General features: G+C 42.6%; 2 protein-coding genes across 2 annotated transcripts in view; one reads left to right on the top strand and one right to left on the bottom strand.

Annotated features, from left to right (window-relative positions):
* LOC311004853 (ras-associated and pleckstrin homology domains-containing protein 1-like) overlaps nt 1-13,341 on the top strand; it is an 89,535-nt gene extending 76,194 nt beyond the window's left edge. Inside the window, exons 13-20 of the mRNA XM_083997035.1 lie at nt 872-993; nt 1,207-1,272; nt 2,145-2,288; nt 2,366-2,476; nt 2,769-2,867; nt 3,561-3,681; nt 4,548-4,678; nt 6,560-13,341. Coding sequence (XP_083853161.1) covers nt 872-993; nt 1,207-1,272; nt 2,145-2,288; nt 2,366-2,476; nt 2,769-2,867; nt 3,561-3,681; nt 4,548-4,678; nt 6,560-9,097 — 3,332 coding nt within the window. The 3' untranslated portion in view covers nt 9,098-13,341. The remainder of the gene's footprint in view (nt 1-871; nt 994-1,206; nt 1,273-2,144; nt 2,289-2,365; nt 2,477-2,768; nt 2,868-3,560; nt 3,682-4,547; nt 4,679-6,559) is intronic.
* itgb5 (integrin, beta 5) overlaps nt 4,688-26,122 on the bottom strand; it is a 168,599-nt gene continuing 147,164 nt past the window's right edge. The window contains exon 17 of the transcript XR_014596318.1: nt 4,688-4,715. The gene's annotated coding sequence lies outside the window, so the exon portion shown is untranslated. The remainder of the gene's footprint in view (nt 4,716-26,122) is intronic.

Here is a 26,122-nt window from a genome sequence, read left to right as displayed (position 1 = left end):
TGACAATATGTTGCTATGCCGATGGCGACGTAGCCTAGTTTACAACTAATTATTGTGTGTTATTTAATGTTGTGGGAAAAAAAGAGAAAAGGTGTATGTGCTCTTACTCACTGTCCAAAAAAGAATCTCTCTTTCCAGGTGCGTAGGCCAACAAACATTTAGGACAACAGGAAAGAGCTCGCACACTGATCAAAAATGGGAATGTCCACTAGAGAGGTTGACGGATGTAAAACATATTTACCATGGTGATGAAAGAAAAATAAGTGTTATTTAATGTTATCATTATTATACAACTCTGATTTCTCTTGATATCGCATTGAAAACTGGAATTTATGTTAAAATCCCACCAAAACGTCACATCCAGTCATAAATTCTGTGGCAGTGGACGGTAAGAAGTTAAGATATTTCAACTTTGGACGGCATTGCCCTTTACTGTTGCCATCTCAGCGGCCTCGCCCAAGTTAACGTCTTGTTTTCCTCCCACTAAAGTGACATCCAGTTTGCCGTCTGCCTGATTTCCGTGTGAATGCAGCATTAATCTCATTACACAAGTCCTGATTGGCTGGTGAACATGTGATCATCTCTTCTCACTTCTCACGCCGGTTGCTAACCAGCGTTTGGATATTTTTCTGCTCTTCTCCGGTCACAGGCCCAGCAGTAGTTGTTGTATTTGGTTATTCGTATTATTGAAATATAAACTCTAGAGGCAGAGATGTTCTTCAGGCCTAAACCGATGTTAGTAAATCAGACAGAAACAAGATACAAGACTGGTCCAGATATAAAAAATAGAATAAAATACGAAGAGTGGTGTTTATATCCAGAGACTGAACTGACTGTGGATCTGCTCTGCTGTGTGTTTCCCTCTGTGCAGAGCGGATCTTCGAGGATCACGAGAACCTGGTGGAGAACCTTCTGAACTGGACCAGAGACAGTCAGAACCGCCTGATGTTCACAGAGCGCATCGAGAAGTACGCCCTGTTCAAGAACCCCCAGGTGAAACACACACACAAACACACACACACACACACACACACACACACACACACACACACACACACACACACACACACACACACACACACACACACACACACACACACACACACACACACACACACACACACAAACACACAGAGGAAGCTTCAACAGGTGTGTTTTCGTGTTCTCTAACCTGTCTCAACCTCTGCTGCTTCCCGTCTGCTGCAGAACTATTTGTTGGGGCGGAAGGAGACGTGTGAGATGGCGGAAAGAAACAAGGAGGCTCTGTTAGAGGTCAGTCTGATTCCTGCTCCTGCACACAGCTGCTTCCTCGAGCGCATCCTCACTGTCTTCACACTCAGGTTTCACTTTTCTGCCCCGGTTAGATTGCAGGCTGCACTCAGGCCTGCAGACACAGCTCAGGGCTGAGAAACCCACTGCACCACCTCTGTGTTTAATCACTATCTCTACTCTTAAACGGATAGTTCAACATTTTGGCAAATTGGTCCATTGTCATAATCCCTATAGTCATAGCAGTAGGTTTGTTACCTTTAATTGTCGGTGCAAGCTGTTTTTAGAACGGCGGAGCAGAGCCGTGAGCTGCTCAGAGCTACACTACGGAGGCTCATGGGATTTCTTGGTTTCCCTCATCAAACTCATCAAATACACAATCCAACAACTCCAAAACGTTGTTTTAGAGGTAAATGCAGAGACTGCTTGCTGAAAAACTGCCCCTGAAGGCAACGCACATCAGTGGTTTTGCATGAATTTCCCTCTAAAACAACTCTGGTAACGTACTGTTATTATCTCATAGCGTGGTGAATGTGCAGGTCACAACTTGTCCACCAGAGCGTTGTGGAGTTGTTGGATTGTGTATTTGATGAGAAATCCCATGAGCCTCCGTAGCGTAGCTCTGAGCAGCTCACGGCTCTGCTCCACCGTTCTAAAAACAGCTTGCACCGACAATTAAAGGTAACGAACCTACTGCTATGACTATAGGGATTATGGCAATGGGCCAGTTTGCCAAAATGTTGAACCATCCCTTATTAAGAAATAAAATAAATGAGTTCACCTGAATCAGTCGAATCACAAAACAGAAAATAAACTGGACAAGCAGTAACAAGTGTGTTTCTGTCTCTTTGTGTCTCTGTGTGTGTGTGTGTTAGGAGTGTTTCGGCGGCAGCTCGGTGTCCGTCCCAGAGATGGAGGGAGTGTTGTGGCTCAAAGAGGACGGGAAGAAGTCGTGGAAGAAACGCTACTTCCTGTTGAGAGCCTCAGGAATCTACTACGTCCCCAAGGGGAAGGCCAAGGTGTGTGTGTGATGACAGGAAGGATTTTATTTTGTGTTATATTGGAAAAGAGATTCAACCTGTGTGTGTGTGTGAAGGCCTCCAGGGACCTGGTGTGTTTCCTCCAGTTGGACCACGTCAACGTTTACCACGGTCAGGACTACAAGAGCAAATACAAGGCTCCTACAGACTACTGCATGGTGCTCAAGGTAGATACACACACACACTGCATGAGGTTTGTGTTAGATAACTCCAGTACTCACCACTGAGCTGTTTGTTGCACCGTTGTCTCACAGCGCCTCCCAGTGGTGTGATGGAGTCATTACACGCCTGTCACACATCACTATAGATCCTTCCTAGAACAACAGATAGAGACGTTTAAAGTGTTGATGCTGCAGAGTTTCGTCGTTAAGATTATAAATCAGCTATTGTTGTAGTATCTGTACTAGAAAACCTTATTAAATTGTGTGTCTGTGTGTGTGTGTGTTTGTGTGTGTGCAGCACCCTCAGATCCAGAAGAAGTCGCAGTACATCAAGTATCTGTGCTGTGATGATGTCAGAACCCTCCAGCAATGGATCAACAGTATTCGCATCGCTAAGGTAACCACTCGTCCTGTCGTTAATAAAAAAAACAACATGACATCACATGGTCGGTGCAAAACTACAGTATGGCTGTACTGCAGCAGATGTTACACATAAACAACTGAACAACTACTCATTTTGAATAAAGAGAGTCAGTCAATCTCCTTCACAGCAGTAGAACAGGTTTAGAAGCTCTTCACATGTCTTGATAACAAAGAAATGAGCACCAATAATCACATTTGACACAAACAATTAGCTAAGAAGCATAAACTTAAAGAAGAACAATGATGTATTTATTAATTTATTGAAATATCTATGTTTTTTTTGTATTTTCCTTTTTAACTTACGCTTCCTGCTCTACCTCCTTTTTTAAATTGCCCCTCGGGGACCAATAAAGTTCTTTGAATTTAATTGAATTGAAGAATCCGTTTTTTTTTTTATATTGTGCTATACCAGTGACAAACATTAAACAAACATAAAGACATGACATAGCACAAGACAGGAAAGACCCAACACCGCAACACAGCAGTCAAAAAAGTAAATAAATGGATTGAGATCAATTGTGATAAGGAGTAAAACAAGAAAAAAGGAGAAACTTACTGTGATTGTCCATTGTTCAGGCCGCTGCAGTAAAACCATCAGTGTGTTTGGAGGAACTTGTTTTTTCATGTTCTCTCTTTCTCTCTCTCTGTCTCTCCCTCCCTCCATCAGTATGGGAAGCAGCTGTACATCAACTTCCAGGAGGCGATGAGGAGGACGGAGGCGGCCTACGACTGGTCCTCCCTCTCCTCGTCCTCCATCAAGTCAGGATCCAGCTCCTCCAGCCTCCCAGGTAACATATTGAAACTTGAATGTCTTTCTATGGGCGCAAAGAAAGAAAGAAAGAAAAAGACAGAGAGAGAGGGGTAGAAAGAAAGAAAGTAAAACGACGGAGAAAGGGGGTAGAAGAAAGAAAGAAAAAGAGAAAGAGAGAGATGATAGATGGATAGAAAGAGGTAGATAGATAGAGATAGAGAGGGAAAGAAAGAAAGAAGTAAAACGACGGAGAAAGGGGGTAGAAGAAAGAAAGATAAAGAGGAAAAAGAGACAGAGAGAGGGAGATGATAAATAGAAAGAGGTAGATAGAGATAGAGAGGAAAAGAAAGAAGTAAAAAGACGGAGAAAGGGGGTAGAAAGAAAGAAAGAGAGATAGAGAGAGGGGGTAGGTAGGTAGAAAGAAAGAAAGAAAGAAAGAAAGAAAGAAAGAAAGAAAGAAAGAAAGAAAGAAAGAAAGAAAGAAAAAGACAGAGAAAGGGGGTAGAAAGAAAGAAAGAAAGAGAGATAGAGAGAGGGGGTAGGTAGAAAGAAAGAAAGAAAGAATGAAAGAAAGAAAGAAAGAAGTAAAAAGACAGAGAAAGGGGGTAGAAATAAAGTAGTGCAGGGGCCAGTGCTCGGTGCGATTGCCCCGTGGCCCTAATAATCAGTTGCAGTTCAGTAAATTCTCGGGCAAAATGAACTCCAGTCATCGTTCTGTCCCTTATTGATCAATATCGATAATAATAATAGTCATAGATAGATAGATAGATAGATAGATAGATAGATAGATAGATAGATAGATAGATAGATAGATAGATAGATAGATAGATAGATAGATAGATAGATAGATAGATGAAGCGAAATGATCACTAGTAAAAGTTTAACTCTGTGTCGACTCCTCAGAGTCCCAGTCCAACCACTCCAGCCAATCAGACAGCGGCGTCTCAGAGATGACATCAGCAGGCCACACCCGCTCCCAGAGCGTCGTCAGCTCCATCTTCTCTGACGCCTGGAGGAGAGGGACGCAAGGAGAGGTGTGAACACACACACACACACACACATACACACTCTCTCCATCCTATCCTGTCCTTTCCTGGTTTTCCTGCTGGACTACGTTTCCCATGTTTCCCCTTTGCTTCCCTGCCAGCGGTCAAAGGTCAAGGGTCGTATGCCAGTTCCTCTGTGTGCAGGAGGAGGAGGGAGCGGAGGTTAGACAGGAAGTGATGTAACAGGCATGTTCACAGTTTGAAGTGGCCTCGTTTAACCTCGTCTGCACCACCAGTAACACAACGAGTTGGATTTAACAAAAAAAAAAAAACAATTAACTGAAGTTTATGTCTCATAATGGACAGAACTTGGAGCATTTTCATCACTGTATAAATAGAAAATTGTTAAAAAAGCTCTAAATACTAAATGGACGATATATCTGTCGCTGTTTACAACTTGTAGTGTTTATTTAATCAGGATAAACAAGTACAAATCATCAGTTTTCTGTTAATAACGTGTGTTTGTCAGGTTGAACTTGAGGTTTGAGGTGAGTTTATAGATCAAACTAACCTAACCTGGTGTTGTGATGGAATGAACCAACGTCCTAACCAACAAATAACCCAGTTCAGCACGTTTCAAACCGGTTTTAGACCAGAGAGGCACGATGATGTGACGTTTAGTTTGGAACCAGATTATAACAGGTTGAAATGTGTTTGTGTGTTAAAAGTTTTCCTGTTTCTGACACTGGTTGTGATTGAACTTTTTCATTGTGATGTGTTTGGTTGGTTGGTTGGTTGTGTGTTATCAAACTGGTGTGTTTTCACTTCTATCGTCCTGTCCGGGGGATGAAGGGGCTCGATCCGCTTGTTAAGTCTGACGTCACTTCTGGGTCCAAACAGGTCCATAATAGACAATGTGGAACCGGTGAATCTCTATCAGGGCCGGGTATCAACAGAGGAAGGGTTTGGCTTTTGATGAAGAAAAAGTGTGGGGACCAGTGGGTGGTTAGGTTAGTTTTGATGCTAGCTAGCGTTACTATTAAAGGACAATGCCAGTCAAATTTAACCTGGGGCTCTAGTTTCAGAACAGAATGAATCTGCAGATTTTCTTTTTAACGTCTGCTTTTCTCCAGTAGTTGGGTCTGTCCCTGCATCGCCACAACAGCGTAGAAGGGGAGTGGATGGATCTTAGGCGGTTTAGGCTGTTTACATCCTATAAAACCACCATTTTTTTCACAGACAACGTCAGATGGACACCGAGGACGAAAACCGTTTGTTTTATTAACACAGGAATATCAACTCGGAGGCAGGACGTTTTCATTGACATTCCTTTGTTGATAAAACAAACAGGAGCTAAATTCATGCAAAACCGCTGATGCACGTTGCCTTCAGGGACAGTTTTTCATCAAGCAGTCTCTGAATTTACCTTTAAAACAACTCTGTCTGGTAACGTTCTGTTATTATCTCATAGCGTGGTGAATGTGCAGGTCACAACTTGTCCATTTGATGAGTTTGATGAGTGAAACCAAGAAATCCCATGAGCCTCCGTAGCGTAGCTCTGAGCAGCTCGCGGCTCTGCTCCGCCGTTCTAAAAATAGCTTGCACCGACAATTTAAGGTAACGAACCTACTGCTAAAACTATAGGGATTATGGCAATATGGGCCAATTTGCCAAAATGTTGAACCATCCATTTAAACACTGATGGACACAGCACTGTAGCGTGTTTGAAAGTCGAAAGCCAGCACAGTTTGGACCCGGAAAACGTTTTTATTCAAACGTTGCTTCGTCCAGACTTAACAAGCGGAAATCTTTTTACTGAGTCTGAATCTCTTTAAACCCCAAATCCAATGAGTTGTTTATGACTTGACGTAATTTTCTCTCTCTCCATCTTCTCTGCTCCTCCTCCTCCTCCTCATCCTCCTCCTCCAGATGATGAGGATCGACCCTATCAGTAGACCGATCCCTCTCCAGATCCCCTCCCTCTCTCCGCAGCCCCTCCCCCTCTCCCAGCCTCAGACCCCGCCCTCCCGGACCAGCTACACCGACGGCCTGGTCCAGTCCGACGACTCCTCCTCCTCCGCGTCGCCGCCGTCGCCTCCTCCCCTTCCTCCGCCTCCTCCTCCCTCCGTCGGCAGCGTGGCCCACCAGTCGGCTCCTACCTCCTCCTCCTACGTCAAGTACAGCACGCTGGCCCGGCTGCAGGGCCAGAACCAGTCCCGGACGCCGCTGCCGGGCCTCGCGCCGCCATCCATCCCCATCCAGACCGCCAAACCCAACTACAACACGCTGCCGGCCGCCTACAGCACCTCCTCGCCGCCGCCGCTGCCGCCGTCTCCTCCGCCGCCGCCTCCCCCGACGGCGCCGGCTCCCGGTTCCGCCATGGCTGCGTTGAAGTACGGCGCATCCAGCCCGACCGCTCTGCCGCCGCCGCCGCCGCCGCTGGAGGAGGAGCTCCACGATCTCCTCCCGCCGCCGCCGCCCGAGAGTCTGGAGGCCAACGGGCTTCCGCCGCAGCTGTTGCTGCAGCATCTGGACCTCAGCTCGTGCCCGCAGCTCTCCAACGCCGGCCTGCAGCAGTTCTTGGCGCAGAAGTTTCCCAACATGGTTTACGACTTCAGCCCGGGAGTCGACGACGACGATGGCTCCCCTCCGCCGCCGCCGCCGCCCGGCGAGCTCTCTCCTCCCGCCTCGCTGCTGCAAACTCTCCGACCTCTGTCCCCCAACGCTGCTGCGCCTCCTCCTCCTGCTCCTCCCAAAACCTTCACCGGCGGTTTCCCTCCTCAAACCGCTCGCAAACCTTCGGGTCCTTCCTCGCTTCCCATCGCCCTCTCACCCGTGTCTCCCACGCCGCTCCACGGCGGCGGCCACAGCGGCCACGGCCCGGTGAGAAAGCAGCAGAGCTTCTCCACGGGTCATTCGCCCAATCAGCCGCCTCCCACTCTGCCAAAGCAGCACAGCCTCTCCTCCAAAAACCTCGCCCTGTCCCCTTCCTCCTCCTCCTCCTCCGCCGTCTCCATCGCCGCCGCTACCTCCTCCTTGGTCAAACAGATCGTCAACCAGTTCCCGGGAAGCGCTTCCACCGCCGCTCCCTCCTCGCTGCCCGTCTCCGGCTCCATGGAGGGATCCAAGTTCTCCGCTCCCCAGTCTCCTCCGGTGGTTAAAGCCAAACCCAAGTGGCAGCCGGGAGGAGGCGTCGTGGCGCCGCAGTCTCCAGAGTTCCCGCCTCCTCCTCCTGACGGCTCGCTGCAGGGAGACTTCCCTCCTCCTCCCTCTTCCTCCTCCTCCTCCTCCAAGACGGGCTCGCCGATCAAGAAGTCGCCATCCACCTCCTCCACGGGGTCGTCATCATCGTCCTCCAAGCGAGGGCCGCCGCCGGCCCCGCAGAGGGCCTCGTCCATGCGCGAGGATGAGCGGCCGCCGAAGAAGGTGGAGAGCCTGGTCAACAAGTTCGGCCAACAACAAGCTCCTCAGACGGGAACGTCGTCGTCCGGCTCCTCGTCGGCGACCGGCTCCCCGTCCAAAGACGCCTCGGCGGCGGCGCTTCCCGCTCCGCTGCCGAAGCCGGGGAAGCTGAACCTGGCCAACCTGCCGCTGGCGCTGCAGGGGCTGCAGACGGGCCAGCACCACCACCAGCCGCCGATTTCCGACTTCCCCTCCCCGCCGCCGCCGCCGCCCCCCGCCCAGCCGCCGCGCCTCGACTCCTCCCCCGACTACTTCCCGCCGCCGCCCAGCGACTTTGAGCTTTTCCCGCCGCCTCCTCACCCGTCGGAGTTCCACCACCCGCCGAAGGTCGCCGTGGTGAACCCCCAGCCCCAGATGCAGCATCAGCAGCAGCCGGTGGCGACGTCGTTGTCCTCGTCGTCGTGGAAACAAGGCTCGCTGAAAAAGGGCGTTGTGGCGGTGCCTCCTCCGGCGCTGAACCGGCGGAGCAGCAGCACCAACCAGTACGACGGCATGATGATGACGACGACGACGATGATGATGCCGCTGTCGCCGCCCCCGCTCATGTCTCAGACGCCGCCGCCCTCGCTGTCCTCCTACTGCCCCTCCCCCTCCTCCGCCTCCTCCTCCCCCGTGCCCCCCACCTCCCCCAAGTCGGCGGCGGCGGCGGGGGGCCCGGTCTCGCTGGCACTCAAGCCTCACTTCCTGGAAGACCTCAACCGCACCCTGAAGAGGAAGTCGGTGACGCGCCACGGCTCGCTCACCTCCTCCCACCTCATCTCCTCCAAGATGGACCCCGTGGGCACCATGGACGACATGGCGCTGCTCCCGCCGCCGCCGCCGGAGCTCATGCAGCAGCATCAGCAGGGCGGCGTCCGCGGACACTCCCAAACTCTGTCCCGCCACCACACGCACTCCCACTCCACCAAACACGCCAACATCTCAGGCTATGCAACGCTGCGGCGAGGCCCGCCTCCCGCTCCTCCTAAAAGGGACCAAAGCACCAAACTGACCAGTGATTGGTAGGGATCGAGCGAAGGAACGCTGGGGTGGGCGGAGCCTATAACGAACTGAACTGACTGTTTAGGTCTCATCGTTCTCACCGCAGAGAAGAAATAATCTATGTCTGTCTTGACTTGTCCGTCTCTCCTCATCCTGAACCATCCACCCGTGGATCTCCGAGCAAGTAGCAAACCGTGTTTCCTACTCTTGATGATTGTTCCTATTATCCTCATTATTACTATCATTACCAATACATGTTTAATCCAATGACATGAGCAAAAATACATATATATATATATATGTATATGTATATGTATATATATCTGTATACAAGCAAGCCAGAAAAGTCACCTATCAAGCTTTTTTCACGATGTCTGTGCAGCTTTGCATTGAAATATACAAAAGACGAGACTTGAACGACGACAACAGCAACAAAGACGATTTGCTGCGAACTAACTGGTACTGAGTGCATGGAGCCGTGGAAACGGAAGGAAACGATACCGATGGAGGGACGGAGGGATTTAACGGAAGGACGCGAGCGACGAGTGATGATGTGTACAGAAACGTTGAGGGTCAGGGGGGCGGGGGTTGTGTGGGGATTGTGGGCGGGGCTTAGATGGAGCGTTGCCATTTATTTCAAACTTTTTTTGTGTGTGTTTTTATATAAGATTATTTAATACTGGAAAGATATTGTTATTATAATTATTTTAAGTTTTTAAGAAGTGTCAGAAGAGAATGAGTTTGACTGGACGTGGGTCTGTGATTCTCAGAAAAAAAACAAAAAAACAAATATTGAAGGTGAAGTGTTGACCAAACTACATAACAGATGGTTCTATAAAACGAATCGCCTTGTTGTTTACAACTACTTCTGGGTAGAAAACCCGCACGTAAATTGAATGAGAACAATAGCGAACGAGAGTTTAGCTAGGCTATATATCATATTTTTCACGCCCTATCACCGTTTAGACAAATCTGAAATGATTGAAGAAACATTAATATTTCTGTGTGTGTATTTTATGTTGCTATGTGTGGTATTTATTCAGTTTTGGGGAATCACAATAGCATCAGTGGCTCAGCTGACAACTAACGGCGGTAGAGCTAACGGCAGCAGCTAAGCTAATGGCGGTAGCAGCTAAGCTAACATCAGGACGTCAACTGTTAAAACCCTCCCATTGTCGGACACGACATGAAACTACTCCAGTTCTCGATCATGTTGTAACTAAGATATCCGCTGGAGAAAATATTTTTTCATGGACCGTTTATTGAGTCACTGAGTTATTAAAGTTAAACAGGTAGCTAACGGTTAGCCCTGCCAATTCGCGATAACCATGACTAATTACAAAAACGTCCACACAGAAATACTAATGTTTGTCCAATCATTGGTTTTATAAACTTTACAAACATAAGATTAGTCTAAATGGTGATATAGTGATGTGAAAAATTAGATATAGCCTCTATAGCGAAACTCCCGTCTGTCACTATTGTTCTCATGCTGGTTTTCTACCCGGAAGTATGTGTAAACAACAAGGCGATTCATTCTGTATGATCTAACACATTTCTATAGAGTCAGAGCTTGGCGGCTGATTGGTTGGTGATTGATTGGTTTGAATGCACACTGATTTTACCAGATACTCCCCTTGAGAGGCTGCAGCTCAGATTACAAGAGTCTCCAAAATCCCAATTTTCAATTATCACACCGGAGGGAACTCTACATGAAGCTATTGATGCGTCTTCCCCTCCCTCTGCTGTCCAAACATCAAGAGATCTGATGAATTATAATCTGGGACCAGAACCTCCTGTAGTCTGAGCTCAGCCCTTCACTCATCAGTCAGTTAGTTAGTTAGTTAGTTAGTTAGATAACGACATCAAACAAATGTCCACGTCTCCACCACAGACGTGATCAACTTCCTGTTCAAACACACTCTTGTTCAGTGGATCCATCAGTCAGCTTTGCAGTCGGTGTTTTGATAATAAGTCTGTAGACCAAGCAGCTAGTCAGCTACAGTGACCCGTGTGAAGGACGGCGATCATCAACTTCCTAGTTAATAGCCTAATAAACCAGTCACTTGTTTCGTCATCGTAACGACTGGTCAGTCACTTTGCTCGTTAAGTCATTTACAAAATAAAAATAAATAAATAAATGAATAAAAAAAGGTGCGAGTCCACTTAGCGTCTTCAGTGATCAGAGTAGCCCGAGTGAACAAGTGCCTGAAAGACTAAACACTAGTGTAGAAACATCACATCACACCACAGCCTGTAGACTCTGACCAACCTTTTATTCATGTTTCTGGACGTCCTGAGGCCTGGAGGTTAGGATTCATACACACACACACACACACACACACTGCCAACTGGATCAGACACTGTGGACAAAAACACAATATGGAGCAAACCAATGTGGGATTAAAAAAGCTGCAGTTAACATGGGTGAGTGTGATTGGCTTAGACACCTGTCAGTCAAAAGATCATCATCTTGAGGCCTTGATTTCTCATTAATCATCAATGAGAGGTCTCGTGTAATTGCATGCTAAATTAACAGTAATCTCATCATTGATTAATCTGCAGTGTTTTGTTTACTAAATGACAGATTATAGTGTCACAGTCCAAAAATCAGGAGGAGACGACATTCAGTTTCCTGTCAAGTATGAAGCAGAAACACATTAAAAAACCCTCACATTTTCATTTTGCTTTAAAAACAATTGATTATCCAATTATCAAAATATTTGCCGACGACTGTCTTGTCTCCGTTTACAGCCACAGCTCTGTTGTTGTAACTTTAAACTCCAGCCTCCTCCACTGTGATGTGTGTTTTTAATGAATGAATAAGAGACAAACGCTCTTTTAGCCAAATAACGACCAGATTGTTGAGTTGAAATCATGAAGTGACTCGTCAATCGACAGAAAAATTAACTTGCAAAAAGCTGTTTTTGTATGATCTGTTATAAATATCCAAACCTTTGGATTTGGGACACGACAAGTTATTTAAATTGGCCCACTTGGAGATTTTTCCACTACTTTCTGACTCTGCTGACATAAAAAAAAAAGAAAACCTTAAAGTGCTCAGAGGCTCCCAGAGAAAATACACAAAAGTAAAACCACTCACCAAAAAAAAAAACAAAAAAAAAAAAACACTTGCCAGGAGGCAGTTGCAAGCACTCAAAACACAGCAGCACTAATGGATACAGCCGGGGTCGGTCTGGTAGTCTAGCTCATATTGTCAGTGCACAATTGAATTGAATTTAGTTTTTTTTTTTTTAGAAAGATGTGTCTGTTAGTCCAGACTGCAGTCGTCGTGGTAGTCAGCCTGTCAGTCAAACATCCTTCCTCACTCTGATAGCTACAGAAACTACAGAAGCTCTATCATTTTGAATAACAGAAATAACTGTCTATAGATTTTACATTTTCTATGCAGCCGTTTCCTCTTTTTATCTCCACCCGCTGCCACTAGATTAAAGATCTTATCTGCATGACGTCACCACAACAGCACAGATGCCAAAAAAAATGTGACATACAGTACTGCTCCAGAATCTTTCTAGGTTTTTAATGTGCAATGTTTTTTTGTTTTGTTTTGTTTTGTTTGTTGAATTACTCTGGTTTTAATTTTAATGTGCAATGAACTGGCAACAAATTGATTCAAATTGACGACTGTGATATTGTTAGAAAGAGAAAAGAGGGAATTCATCCAAGAGAAGTTCATCCTGCAGGAAAAATAATCACAAAGCCTACCTTACATCATGGTGTATCTGAGTGACATTCAAGAACAACGTACAGTTTAAAAAATAAAAAATAAAAAAAAAGCTGTCGGGCCTGTTGTTGCATTTTAAATAAACGAGTCAAACTGAAGAGAAGAGGTTGAGTTTTTCCCAGGAAAAAACATGGAAGTGAACAAGTTGTGGGTTTTTCAGGTGTGTTTGTGTCACTCTGCACTTGGTGAACCTGTTAACATCAATGACTGGTGTTGTTATCTTCTTTCTCAGATATGGTGTTTAATTTTTATGTTTTAAAAACTTTTCAAATCTGTGTTTAGGAACAAGAAAATAAGTCAATACAAAGATTTTAGAAACTTGTCACAACTATCAGAAAGTCAATGAACAACCATACTGTTCGGTTGGGTATAGACACAATCTCCTTTGAAGGCACTGTACGAGGTGAAGGTCAATGGTCAGAAAACTCATCGCTTTTCCATTCCCGTCATAAAGACTTGTGTGAGGCACCAGAGAAGCAGGAATATCTCCCGTTTTCTTGCCCGGACGCTTGTGATAAATAAAATGTTCAAACCAAGAACATATTGTGTTTCATTTGAGGGGAAAACACACAATCATCCTACATCAGAGAAAACAGACTCGTCAGAGTAGGAAAAGCCTGTTACTACAAGTGAAAACATAATGTTGATTCGATGACGGACAGAATTTATTGGAGAATACCTGAAACCTGGCCAAGAACATTCATGTACAAAATCTGAACTATTCCAGTTAAAATGTTTATTGTATCTGGAGGACAATTTAGATGAAGGAGCAGCAGTAGATAATGAGAGGTTTTCAGGTTTGTCATGCTACCAGATGCTAAATAATACAATGTGAAAACCAAACAACTGGAGACTGCAAACAAGACACAAGATGGACAACAGTACTACAAGTCAACACATCATCCAATCCAAAGACTCCAACAGAACAGCCCCCTCAGCTGTGAACAGATGTGCCAGGACAGGGCAACAGGGGAAAAGGGCAGAAACTCCAACCAGGTAACAGCAGTGAGGTGGTGAGCTATGAGCAACATTATCTATTGTTAGCATAGCATACACCTGAAAACTGACTCAGTGGTTTGTGTGTTGAAACAAAACCATAATAACAACAACAAATGCAAGAAATCCCACATTTAAGTGAAGTGAGACACGTGACTAAAGCTGCTGTTGACCTTTAAACACTTTTCCCACTCTTTAACTCTTCAAAACATCCCAGAACAATTCAGGAAATGTTGCTACAGCTAACCAAAGTTTGAGCTCTTCACTCCACATTCATTAAAATACTGTAGGCTATTAACATAAAATACACTCATTAATCAATCAACTAATCAAACCAGCGACTCGCCACCTCGGCTTGAAAAGATGAGCAAGTGATAAAAAAAAGAAGAACAAGTAGAAGAAAAGGAAATAAGAAAGAAAGACCATTGAATGAGAAGGAGAGTTAGATATTGTAGTTTTAAACCCACCTGTCAACAGATCCACTGAAGGGTTGAGACTGGTCACTTCCAGAGCCTGGAAACAAACCCAGTGTTTTTAATCATCATAATTTAAAAAAGAATAATAATTAGTTAAAAAAATATTTTAATCAGTAATTTTTCAGGTGACCCCATTTGAATTCCAGGCGACCCCACGTGGGGTCCCGACCCCAGGGTTGAAAAACACTGGATTAATTGATTGATGATTATTTCTCACCGTCTGAACCTCAAAATGATTAAAACAAATATTTCAATTGTTAAAATGTGTTCAAAAAGAGAAAAAAGTGGCCCATTTAAGAAGCTGGATACACTGTTGATATGTTTGATATTTGTGACTAACCCTATTGGGAATACTGTCATTTCCTGTCAAATGACCCCCTCGGTTTACACAGTACTTGTACTGCATGTACAGTTAAGTAGTTTTATGACAAAACATCACATTTTGAGAGATATTCTTAAATGTTGTGTAGGAAAAATAACTGAATTGCTTTCAACCATGAGAACTTTGGCAGCAGGTTTACACAAAAATCACTGACGGTGCACACACAAAATTCATCATGCTTATTTCCTCATCCATAAAAGTTTTTCATTTCATCTCTGACAACTAAAGCTGCATAATGACATAAATGAACTGAAACTCCAGTCTGAAATCAAGGCAAAAGACAGTCATCTGATATTTATTGATCTCTTTGTAGGAGCTGGATCACTGCAGCATCGACAGCATACAGTACATACACTTTTTTTTTTTAAACAAGATGTTTCCACATTCATGATATAAAACTATCCACATGATGAATAAATGCTGTTACTTTCAATGCAAGTGAGTAAGTTATCAAACAGGAGGAGTGTTTTAATAAAATAAAAAAAGAACTACTGGAACAGCGCTCATGCATTAATAAATCAAATTTGCAGAAAACATGTTTAATCCCAATAAACTGCCTGTTTTCAGAAACACTGACACAGTCACACCAGGAAGCTGCTGCTGAGCACCTGGACCGGGTCGGATGGAAGTGTTTTATTGGGTTTTTTTTGTATTTTTGCTCAAGGGCACTTCAGTGGTACAGTAGTGGTTCAGTGTGTTCAATGTGTGTGTTTGTGTGTGTTTGTGTTGGTTGGAGCGTGGTCAGTGTCTGCGGTCGTCCTGGGAACAAACAGAGGAACAGGGGGAGAGAAAATGAGAATAAAGTTAAACACATATTTACTAATAATAATGTAATTAAATTACTGAGAAAGAAAATATCTGCACTGACCACATATTCCATTGGTAACACATTCAACATAGTCTGAGCTAGTCGACAGTTTCCCTATGACAGCTTTAGATATAAAGTAAGTGTTTGTTGTAAAGTTATTTAAAATTAATTTAAAAGCTAACAGTATCTGGTCCTGACATGACTCTCATTCAGTTTTAGCAACAATCAAGTGTGTAGGGTTGTTTGGAAAAGTTTATCAATCAATCAATCAATCAATCAATCAATCAATCAGACTTTAGCATGTAGCACAAATTGCTTTACACCATAAAAGCAGACAAAACAAAGCAAAAATAAAACCCAAAGTCATGAAACTACACACACACAAACTCATTTATAGAGCTTGAAAGAAGGCAACTGAAGCGCTATCTTACTCTCAACAATTTGCCGTGAGGAAACACCAGAGACTGGATAAAAAACCAAATGAATAAAAGGAACTAAAAGTTAGCATAAGTGCAAGGACATGATAAAAATAACTAAAATTATACAATAAATAAGACTAAAAAGACTAAAAAAATAAACAATAAAAATCGATAAATAAAAGGATAGGAAAATTTGTAAAATAGTAAAACCTATAAGTAAAATCTAATCAAAAGCCAGGCTAAAAAGGTGTGTCTTAAGTTTGTTCTTATAAATGTCCACATTCACAGCTGCTCTCTGGTGTTCGGTGATTCACCACAGAGCTGCTGTGAATTGAATCCATCTGTGTTTTTGTATCTCCCATTTTTATTTTTACCGTCATTATTGCCATCATTTAATTAAAAACATTATTTTCTTCTTATTCATATGCCAATTTATGCCCCTGAACCAATATTATACATTTACAGTTGGTAGTTTATTAGGAATACCTACAGCAGCTAAAACTGACCCAGTCTAATAACAGCTGTCTAATAATCAGTTTGAAGTTATGTAGGCTAAACTCATTCATATGGGCTGGCGAGGCTAAATAATAAAGTACAATATGATTTAACAGCAGCTCAGACTCCTCCAGAATGATCATGAAGTTTAATCATCTCTTCTATATTTTCTATAAATCTGGTGCAGCACAAACTAAACCAACTTTATTTACAGTGTTCAGCTGTTCCTACTAATCTGAGGTGACTGTAGTTACCAGGACGTTGATCCACTGGGAGTCGGTGTAGATGTACAGAGCCTGTCTGTCCGTCCGCAGCACCATCACGTTCTCGCCTCTCAGCCTCCTCATCTGTCGCTCCCCATCTGCTATAAACACCTGAAGAAGAGCCAGCAGGAGGAGGAGGAGGCTGAGTTACACTGTCAACAACACACACTGCACTGTTTCCTCTTTTATCCAGAAGGATCCAACCAACTGGTTAGATCTGAAGCATCGCCTACAACTGGCTCATGCTACAGATTCTCCACATGAGGGCGCTGTTCAGTAACTGACCTAATTTGAGGTAATTATGAAGGTGAAAATACAATATATTACCCTCTGAAATAAAGAAAAGGAAAATATATAAAGGTAGATGTTTGTATTAAAGCTCCATACAGTATAAAGGTAGATGTTTGTGTTAAAGCTCCATACAGTATAAAGGTAGATGTTTGTGTTGAAGCTCCATACAGTATAAAGGTAGATGTTTGTGTTAAAGCTCCATACAGTATAAAGGTAGATGTTTGTGTTAAAGCTCCATACAGTATAAAGGTAGATGTTTGTATTAAAGCTCCATACAGTATAAAGGTAGATGTTTGTGTTAAAGCTCCATACAGTATAAAGGTAGATGTCCATGTGTAGTGTGATTATAAAGCAGCTCTAGGTTCTATATTAATACTGTGAAAGTATCAAAGCCTCAGTCCACAGAGAAATGCACACAGCCTGTATTCAGAAACTGAGCCTTAAAACCAGCCGTCAGGACTTCCTGTCACTTTGTGATGTCACAACAAAGCCCCGCCCCCTCACCAGCTGGACCCACCATCCATCCAACACTTTGCAGGATTTGGTTTCTCTGAGTGTTTTATTCTGAAATTAGCTTTGTTTGTTATTGTATCACTCAGAAGAACAGTCAGCCAATCAGAAGAGAGGACCAGAGCCTCCTCCTCTCTTCTGATTGGCTGACACCGACCTGTTACTAGAGCTCCAGAAAGGAGATGGAAAACTACACCGAGATGGTTTTTGGGGTCTTAAAACTACAAATATATACAGTATCTTCTCATGGATTAAATGAAGAGTTGTGTGTTTGATTCTGCAGTGTGTGTGTGTGTGTGTGTGTGTGTGTGTGTGTGTGTCACTGACCGTCTGGACTCGGTCCAACAGTGGCTCTGGGGTTTGAACCTGTGAACAGTGACATGTGGCTGCAGGGCCTCTGTTTCCCACGTCTCCCTGCAGACCTGGCAGGACGTACGCTACAACACAAGGTGACAGTATCACAGAAACGTCTCAGCTGCTCAGGTTCTATTCACGCTGTAATAAACTAAAGTGATCCGTCTCTTTGGACTCCGCCTTCAAACCAGATGTAGAATCATATACATCATCATGTTAAAGGGATAGTTCAACATTTTGGCAAATTGGCCCATTGCCTGCACATTCACCACGCTATGAGATAATAACAGAACGTTACCAGACAGAGTTGTTTTAGAGGGAAATTCATGCGAAACAGCTGATGCGCGTTGCCTTCAGGGACAGTTTTTAATCAAGCAGTCTCTGTATTTCCCTCTAAAACAACTCTGTCTGGTAACGTTCTGTTATGATCTCATAGCGTGGTGAATGTGCAGGTCACAACTTGTCCACCAGAGCGTTGTGGAGTTGTTGGATTGTGTATTTGATGAGTTTGATGAGGGAAACCAAGAAATCCCATAATGAGCCTCCGTAGTGTAGCTCTGAGCAGCTCACGGCTCTGCTCCGCCGTTCTAAAAATAGCTTGCACCGACAATTAAAGGTAACGAACCTACTGCTATGACTATAGGGGTTATGGCAATGGGCCAATTTGCCAAAATGTTGAACTATCCCTTTAAATCTGTTATTTATTAATCAAACAGAACCTCCTCCTCCTTCCTCCAACTTCCTGTCGTCACACACCTTGTCCAGGAAGTCCAGGGTCTCCAGTCAGACCAGAGGATCCCACAGGACCAGGACGACCCTGCTTCCCTAGAGGCCCCCAGGATCCCTTCAACCCCTACACACACACACACACACACACACACACACACACACACACACACACACACACACACACACACACACACACACTCATCCATTAAATCATTGAATTGTTTAATATCAATACAAATATAATACAATCAATCAATAAAATAAAATATGTTTCTGATGATACTGTATTGATTCTTTGAAGTGCTGCATTGATGCTTTATCAATAGTTGGTGGTATTTACTATGAAATACGAATACAACAGTTCAGAGTCTGAATTCATAAAAAATAAACTCTATTTGTTTATGTGTGTGTTGTTTATGGGCCAGTGACAAATATGAAAAGTTGTTGCATCAGATTTGTTAATATGGTTGTATTCATGTTGGTTTTATGTCATTTGAACCTTTTTTTTTTTTTTTTAACAAAAGTCAGACTGAATGTTTCTAAACATGTCAAATGGTGTAAACCACAAAACTTATAACAAAATATACATTTCTTTTGAAAATATTTTCTTTTGCTTTTGTACGACAGAGTATAAGGGCCACATTGACAAATAAAAAAATCACAAACTTCGAGAATAAAGTCGTAAATTTACGACTTTATTCTCAAAGTCTGTGTTTTGTTTTTTTCTCTCAATGTGGCCCTAATACTTCGTCGTACTTTTGCTGTGTTTTTATACATTTAAATTTTAATGATTTTTGGCAACACTGAGCAGGAAACAAAAAGCTTTTCTAAATAATGTGAACATAATAGCATAGTGTTGCATTGTAAAATAAGTAATGTCATATATTTCACATTTAAATCTAGATTTATTTTCCTGTATATAGGCTAGTCAGATTTTTTTATTTTAAACAACCAAAAAAACGGTTACATCACTTGACACTGGGTTGCATCATCATCATCATCATCACTGACCCTAATACTATTAAAAATAGCCGTTTGGAGAATGATGGTGATGCATCGTACTGAGACGTCACCTCCACCTGTTCTCCATGAACCCACCGTGTTGCCTCTGCTCCCTGTGTCTCCTCTGGGCCCCTGTTCTCCCCTCAGGCCGGAGTCGCCCCGCTGGCCCCAGTCGCCCTGCAACAGACCAGAACAACCGTCAGAGCTGCTCTTTTTATTTCACCTTACAAATTAAGAGCCTATCACCTCCTCTACCTTCTCTCCTAGTTCTCCAGCGACGCCTCGTTCACCCTGCAGACACACACAGCAGTACAAAGTAGTGATAGTATAGATTTTTTTTGTACGATTATTGTCAGAGAAATAATCATGGTATTACGAACGATTATCACGATTATTATGCATTAATTAATTTCACAACATATGAATGTGTAAAATTAAATACAGTCAAAATATAATTACATTACTAATTATTTACACTAAACATTTTAACTATCTACTATTAATATATAACCAATTATTAATCCTCCAGGGGAAGTGTTTTAAATATTCAAATCATTATTAGTCATCTATACCAAATGTTTAAGTTTATTTTAATTGTTTGCTTGTTTTTTTCACAAATGAGACACTAACATTTAAATTCTTACCAATTGTATGTTACGTTTGGTAAATGGACAAGTATTTCTTACATTTACCTTAACTTTTGTGCACATCTGCCTCTGTGTTTACAACATCATCTTTTTTGGAAAGTGACGGTATTTAAGAATCTTTACGATTAATTAATTGTGGTGTTTAATACCGCGATTAATTGTGAAAACAAGTAATTGTGACATCCCTAGTACAAAGTTTAATAAATTAGTCTAATTATGCCAAATTTTCAGGCTTATGAAAAAGAGAGAGGAGAGAGAGTTGATCTTCACCTTCTCTCCTCCAGCTCCTCTGTTTCCCTTCACACCTTTATTGCCCTGAAAGAGAAATTAGAAAACATGAGTTACAGTTTAAAATGTCTCGAGTTTTATATAAACATGCAACACGATCGTCACTCACCATGAATCCTTTCTGTCCTTTACTGCCCTGTGAGCACACAAGTGTCAAGTGTTACCAATAGAATTACAGTCAAAGAAAGAGATAAAAAAAGAATATGATGTAAATGAAGATAAAAAAAAAAGAAAACATGTCTTTATACTATAACATATAGGAGAAAATTGAAAATATCAAAATAAATCAGTGAGGATTTGAGTTTTAAGATGTTATATTGGTTGTATAACTAAATACGCAAATTAATATCGAGGTGATGAACATGTTGATCTGTGACCAATGTAAAAAAAAGTCTTAATTTTTGGACTAGTTTTGGACTATTTGTGTGTGTGTGTGCTATATTAGAACGTCTCTGTGTAAACTAAACCACAAAGGAAGTGACATGGTTCAACATCTGTAAAACACAAAAACACTGAGTTGAACATCAATGACAGAAGAAGCCTGAAACTGTCCACTGACTGTTTAGAGATGATCTTTAAAACTGTTCTTCTGTAAGTTTTCACTCAGATTTTAAACCACTGAACAGTCGCACTCGTACCGATTGGTGGGGGAAAAAAAGTGTCTGAAATAAACGTTTCCAATCTTTTCTGTTCTGTTTTCATGTTTTTTGTACCGTCTCTAACAGTTGTTCCAAACCTGATGACACAGAACAAAATGTCCTGTTTGTTTCTACTGGTTCTGTCGAATAAAGACATAAAATGTAAAGACGTAACTGCTCTAAAAACACATGACCTGCTCTCATTTCACCATGTGACAACTGACCGGTAACAGTGAGCTGATAACAGTTCAGGGCACCTGCTGATCCTGTGTTATAATGTGTTGAAGCAGGTGGTGCAGATGATTCACCTTGATCATCCCAGGAGTCCCGATGTCTCCGTACAGCCCCCTCCAGCCCCGGTTGCCCTTCTCCCCCTGAGGAGACAGTCGTGGTTTTAATGTGAGATCACAGCAGGTCACTGTAGATGGTGTCGTATCAAAACAACACCAGTGTTACACAGATTACTCAAACTAACCCTTTAACCTTCCTCTTGTGTTTGGGTCACCAGACCACTGACCCGTTCTCAGGTTTTAACAGCATACAAGTACCGCATAAATTTGTTTATAGGATCAAGGCTTTTTGACTTTGTCAGGAACCTCTATTTAAACAAAATAAAACAAAAACATTTTTTTCACAAAATTCTAAAATGCTCTGGTTAAAATTATGATTTGTGGTGTTAGGGTCAATTTTGACCCGGTTATAACGATAAGAACAATAATTAGAGTTCAAACTGAAATCATAAGTGCAAAACCAACCTTTTAATCAATGGATAAGAAACCTAACAACATAACCAAGAGATGAGAAACAAATGGGATGATAAAAAATTGTTTTTAGTGTGTTTTACAGCTGATTTAAGACTTGGGTCAAAACCGACCCTAACACAAGGGACGGTAGCAGAAAGCTGACAAGAGGAAGGTTAAATTGAAGCCAAGGGGTAGACTGACAACAAAAGGCCCAGGGGCCCACACCAAAAAATATTAAAACCAATATTTTCATAGATAAGAAAGCCTAACAATGTAACCAAGAGAAGAAAAACAGATTGGATGAGAAAAGTATATTTAGTGTATTTTACAGCTGATTTAAAACACAGGACAGGTTAGACTACGAACTCCAAAGGTTTGAATGTGCGTTAATGTCCTGACTAAGAGGCTGTGACCTTTTGACCTGGCTCTCCCATGGGTCCTTGTGGACCTGGTTCTCCCTCTGGACCACTCAAACCGGGGCGACCCTGAAGTACACACAGCAGTTTGATTAGACACAACTTTACTTTACGCTTTAGTGTGTGTGTGTGTGTGTGTGTGTGTGTGTGTGTGTGTGTGTGTGTGTGTGTGTGTGTGTGTGTTTGTTTGTGTGTGTGTACCTTGGGTCCTCTGGTTCCTCTGCAACCCTTTAAAAGCACAAGCACAATTAAATTATTGTGAATACTGCTTTAAATGTTTACATGTGAAAAACAGCTGTAATTAATGAGTTTAGAAACAAAGGTTTTAATATTTTCATTTTGTACCTTTTCTCCTTTACGTCCTGTGATCTGTTCTGTTATATCGATCTGATGATTAAAGAAGAAACCGATCAGATTTTAGTTATGTACATATTTCACCAATGGAAATAAATAAATGTGTGTGTGTGTTTTATCACCATCAGCTCTGCTTTCCGTTCGATTGGAGGAAACAAAGGAGGAGGAAGAGGAGGAGGGATGAAGACTTCACATCTTCGCCCCGACGACCTGCTCAGAGGAAATCCTGCAGAGACAGAGAGGTGAGGACATTTATACAACTCTGAGGTGACAGTTTAGTTTCCTAACAACATGTAACGCTCTAGTAACAACAGGTCGGTGTCAGCCAATCAGAAAAGAGAAGGAGGCTCTGATCCTCTCTTCTGACTGGCTGACTGTTTTCTGACTGATCCAATAAAAAATAAAGCAGATTTCAAAATAAAAAACTCGGAGAAACCAAAATCCTGCAAAGTGTTGGATGGTGGGTCTAGGTGGTGAGGGGGCGGGGCTTTGTTGTGACATCACAAAGTGACAGGAAGTCCTGACGGCTGGTTTTAAGGCTCAGTTTCTGAATACAGGCTGTGTGCATTTCTCTGTGGACTGAGGCTTTGATACTTTCACAGTATTAATATAGAACCTAGAGCTGCTTTATAATCACACTACACATGGACATCTACCTTTATACTGTATGGAGCTTTAATACAAACATCTACCTTTATACTGTATGGAGCTTTAACACAAACGTCTACCTTTATACTGTATGGAGCTTTAACACAAACATCTACCTTTATACTGTATGGAGCTTTAATACAAACATCTACCTTTATACTGTATGGAGCTTTAACACAAACATCTACCTTTATAGTGTATGGAGCTTTAACACAAACATCTACCTTTATACTGTATGGAGCTTTAACACAAACATCTACCTTTATACTGTATGGAGCTTTAACACAAACATCTACCTTTATACTGTATGGAGCTTTAACACAAACATCTACCTTTATACTGTATGGAGCTTTAACACAAACATCTACCTTTATACTGTATGGAGCTTTAAAATGTTAATTTATACATTAACTATATAATTGTATATTACTCTTGATGGGAACTGAATCCCTGGTTCTGGTTCTGGTTCTGGTTCTGGTTCTGGTTGTGTCTGGACTCACTGGTCGTGATGGAGGCAGCAGATGGTTGGAGGCCGCTGAGCAAGGCAGTCCATCCCAGAACCAGCTGAGTCAGCATCTCCTCTCTTCCTGCAACAGCTACATGTTAGTAAATGGGTTCATTTGGTTGTTCAGTTAGTTACCCAGGATGTGGTTTCCCTCTTACAAGAAAGTCAAAGTTCACATGTATACAGAGTGTGATGATGGTGAAGAAGCAGAAGAATCACATGATGCATGTTGAAGAAAAACCTTATCAACTGCACAACAAATGCATCCAAACTCATCTGAGATCAGTTCCTCACACTGCAGGATGACGATCTATCTGAGACACAAAGATGATATGGAGAAACTGGCAGAGGTTACATATAAATCAAACACACACAGACACAAAGTGATTAAAGTAGGTGCAGATTTTCTGGGAATAGCAAATTGATCTGCTCTGTAGCAGGTACAGATCCTGTGGGAGTGCAAAATGTTTATAAATGTATAAATATGTGTTGTTTGGTAGTTTTTACTTAAATGTACTGTATGTGGATCTTGTGGTAGAAGCAACAATGTTACTGAATAATGATTTATGATTCGATTTTGTTTGAGTTGCCATCAGGAGGAGGCAAATCTGATGAAGCAGCAAAAATCTCTAACTGAACATGAACAATGATCTGCAGTTTGTTTCTCTTCATTTCTTAACTCATTGAGTGCCAACCACGTAATTTCTCGTTTTTCGTTCCCATGCGTTGAGTGCCAAAAAGGAGATTTTTCGTTTTTTGCTTTTTTTTTATATTATGAAAATAGACACTTTAATACACATTATATGTAAATTTGGGGACTCTACGACGAGGAGAACTGAAATAGATGACGATCAAAGTCACATGACAGCTCATGATCTGGAAGTTTTTATCATAACTCGGCTTCTGCAAACGGAGTTCTGCATGCAGATGCAGCGCAGCTGCTCCGCAGCTGCTCTGCTCTCACCCGCGCTGCTGCAGCAGCTCGGAGCTGAACCAGGAAGCTCTCAGCCGACAGTCCGCCCGGTCTTCACCTCGAGCAACACCGTGTCCTCCCCAAAGTCCTCCCGCGGTAAAATCTGATGGTCTCTGGGCCAAAGCAGACCGGTACCACCGACCCGAACCACAGCAGGACCGCGACCACCGGCGGGACCGTTGTTCGCGAGCCGCGGTGGCCGACAAACCCTCACGCTCCGCGGCGAGTGGCTGTGACATGGCACGGTGCGTCTGTGTTATTGTTGTTTAGTGGCGCCCCCCCCGCCCCCGCTGGTGGATTTGTGAATAGAACAACCAGTGTTGTATATATTTATCTTATACGAGCCCTTTGATCCAGAAATGCGAGTGTCAGAAGAGCGTCAGACACAAACAGCGCACCTTTCATAAAAGACGCTCTATCTCCTTTTCTAGAAAAAAAGGAGGGATTTTGGTGAAACCCAGCCATGTTTAGCTTGAGTTTTCTCAGGAACGGAGGCACGTAGAAACAAACGGTTTGTGGTCATTTGAAGCATTAAGTTAAACCTTTCAATTGAGCTACAGTATGTGTTGGTGGCAATAATATAGAATACACTATGGCTCTACATAAAAAGTCAAAAATGGTCTAAATTGCCGGTACACTTGACTAAAACTTTGGAAAGGAGCGCGGCACTCAATGAGTTAAAAGGATGCAGATCTAGTGGTCGCAGCAGAAATGCTGTTGCTAAGTAATTTTTTTTATTCATTCTGGGACTTTGGAAGTGAATGACTTCATGGGTTTTGTTTTTGGTGAAGATGCAGTGATGCTTTTTATTGAATAAAGACTGATGGGGATCCAAAATAAACAATAAACCAACACAACAAGTAGTTTTCACATGAATGGACAGAGATCAACTCACTTCTAAACATGAACAGAATATAATAAAACTAAATCCTCTCAGATGGACGATGGATGGTGCATCGAGATATTGATCCTGATCCATACTGCCCTACAAAGGCAAAGTGCAGTAGCTTCCTGCATTTTTTCATTTATTTATTTTTCGACCAATCCAAAGTGTGGCACATTCTCTTCAATCTGGTAGAATTTGATATTGGTACTGCTAAAATTTAGTTATTGGGCTTTTTATTTGGCTGTCTATCCAAAAAAGCACTGTGAAACCAAGGCAAAGTGCAGTATCTGCAAAGAGTACTGTACTCCCTACATTCTATAATTTACTCTATACATAATTCCATTGGAGTAAAACCAAGGCAAAGTGCTGTATCTGTAGCCAATAACAAGCCGGAGTGCAGTATCTGCACCAAAACCAAGGCAAAAGTGTGATATCTGCCATAAAACGGTCAAAATTGGTCAGAAAGACAAACTACAAAATA

Source organism: Trachurus trachurus, assembly GCF_905171665.1.
Source record: "Trachurus trachurus genome assembly, chromosome: 21".
NCBI classification, from domain to species: domain Eukaryota; kingdom Metazoa; phylum Chordata; class Actinopteri; order Carangiformes; family Carangidae; genus Trachurus; species Trachurus trachurus.
The sequence above is the reverse complement of the archived record's forward strand: the minus strand, read 5'-3'. Positions and strand labels throughout refer to the sequence as shown.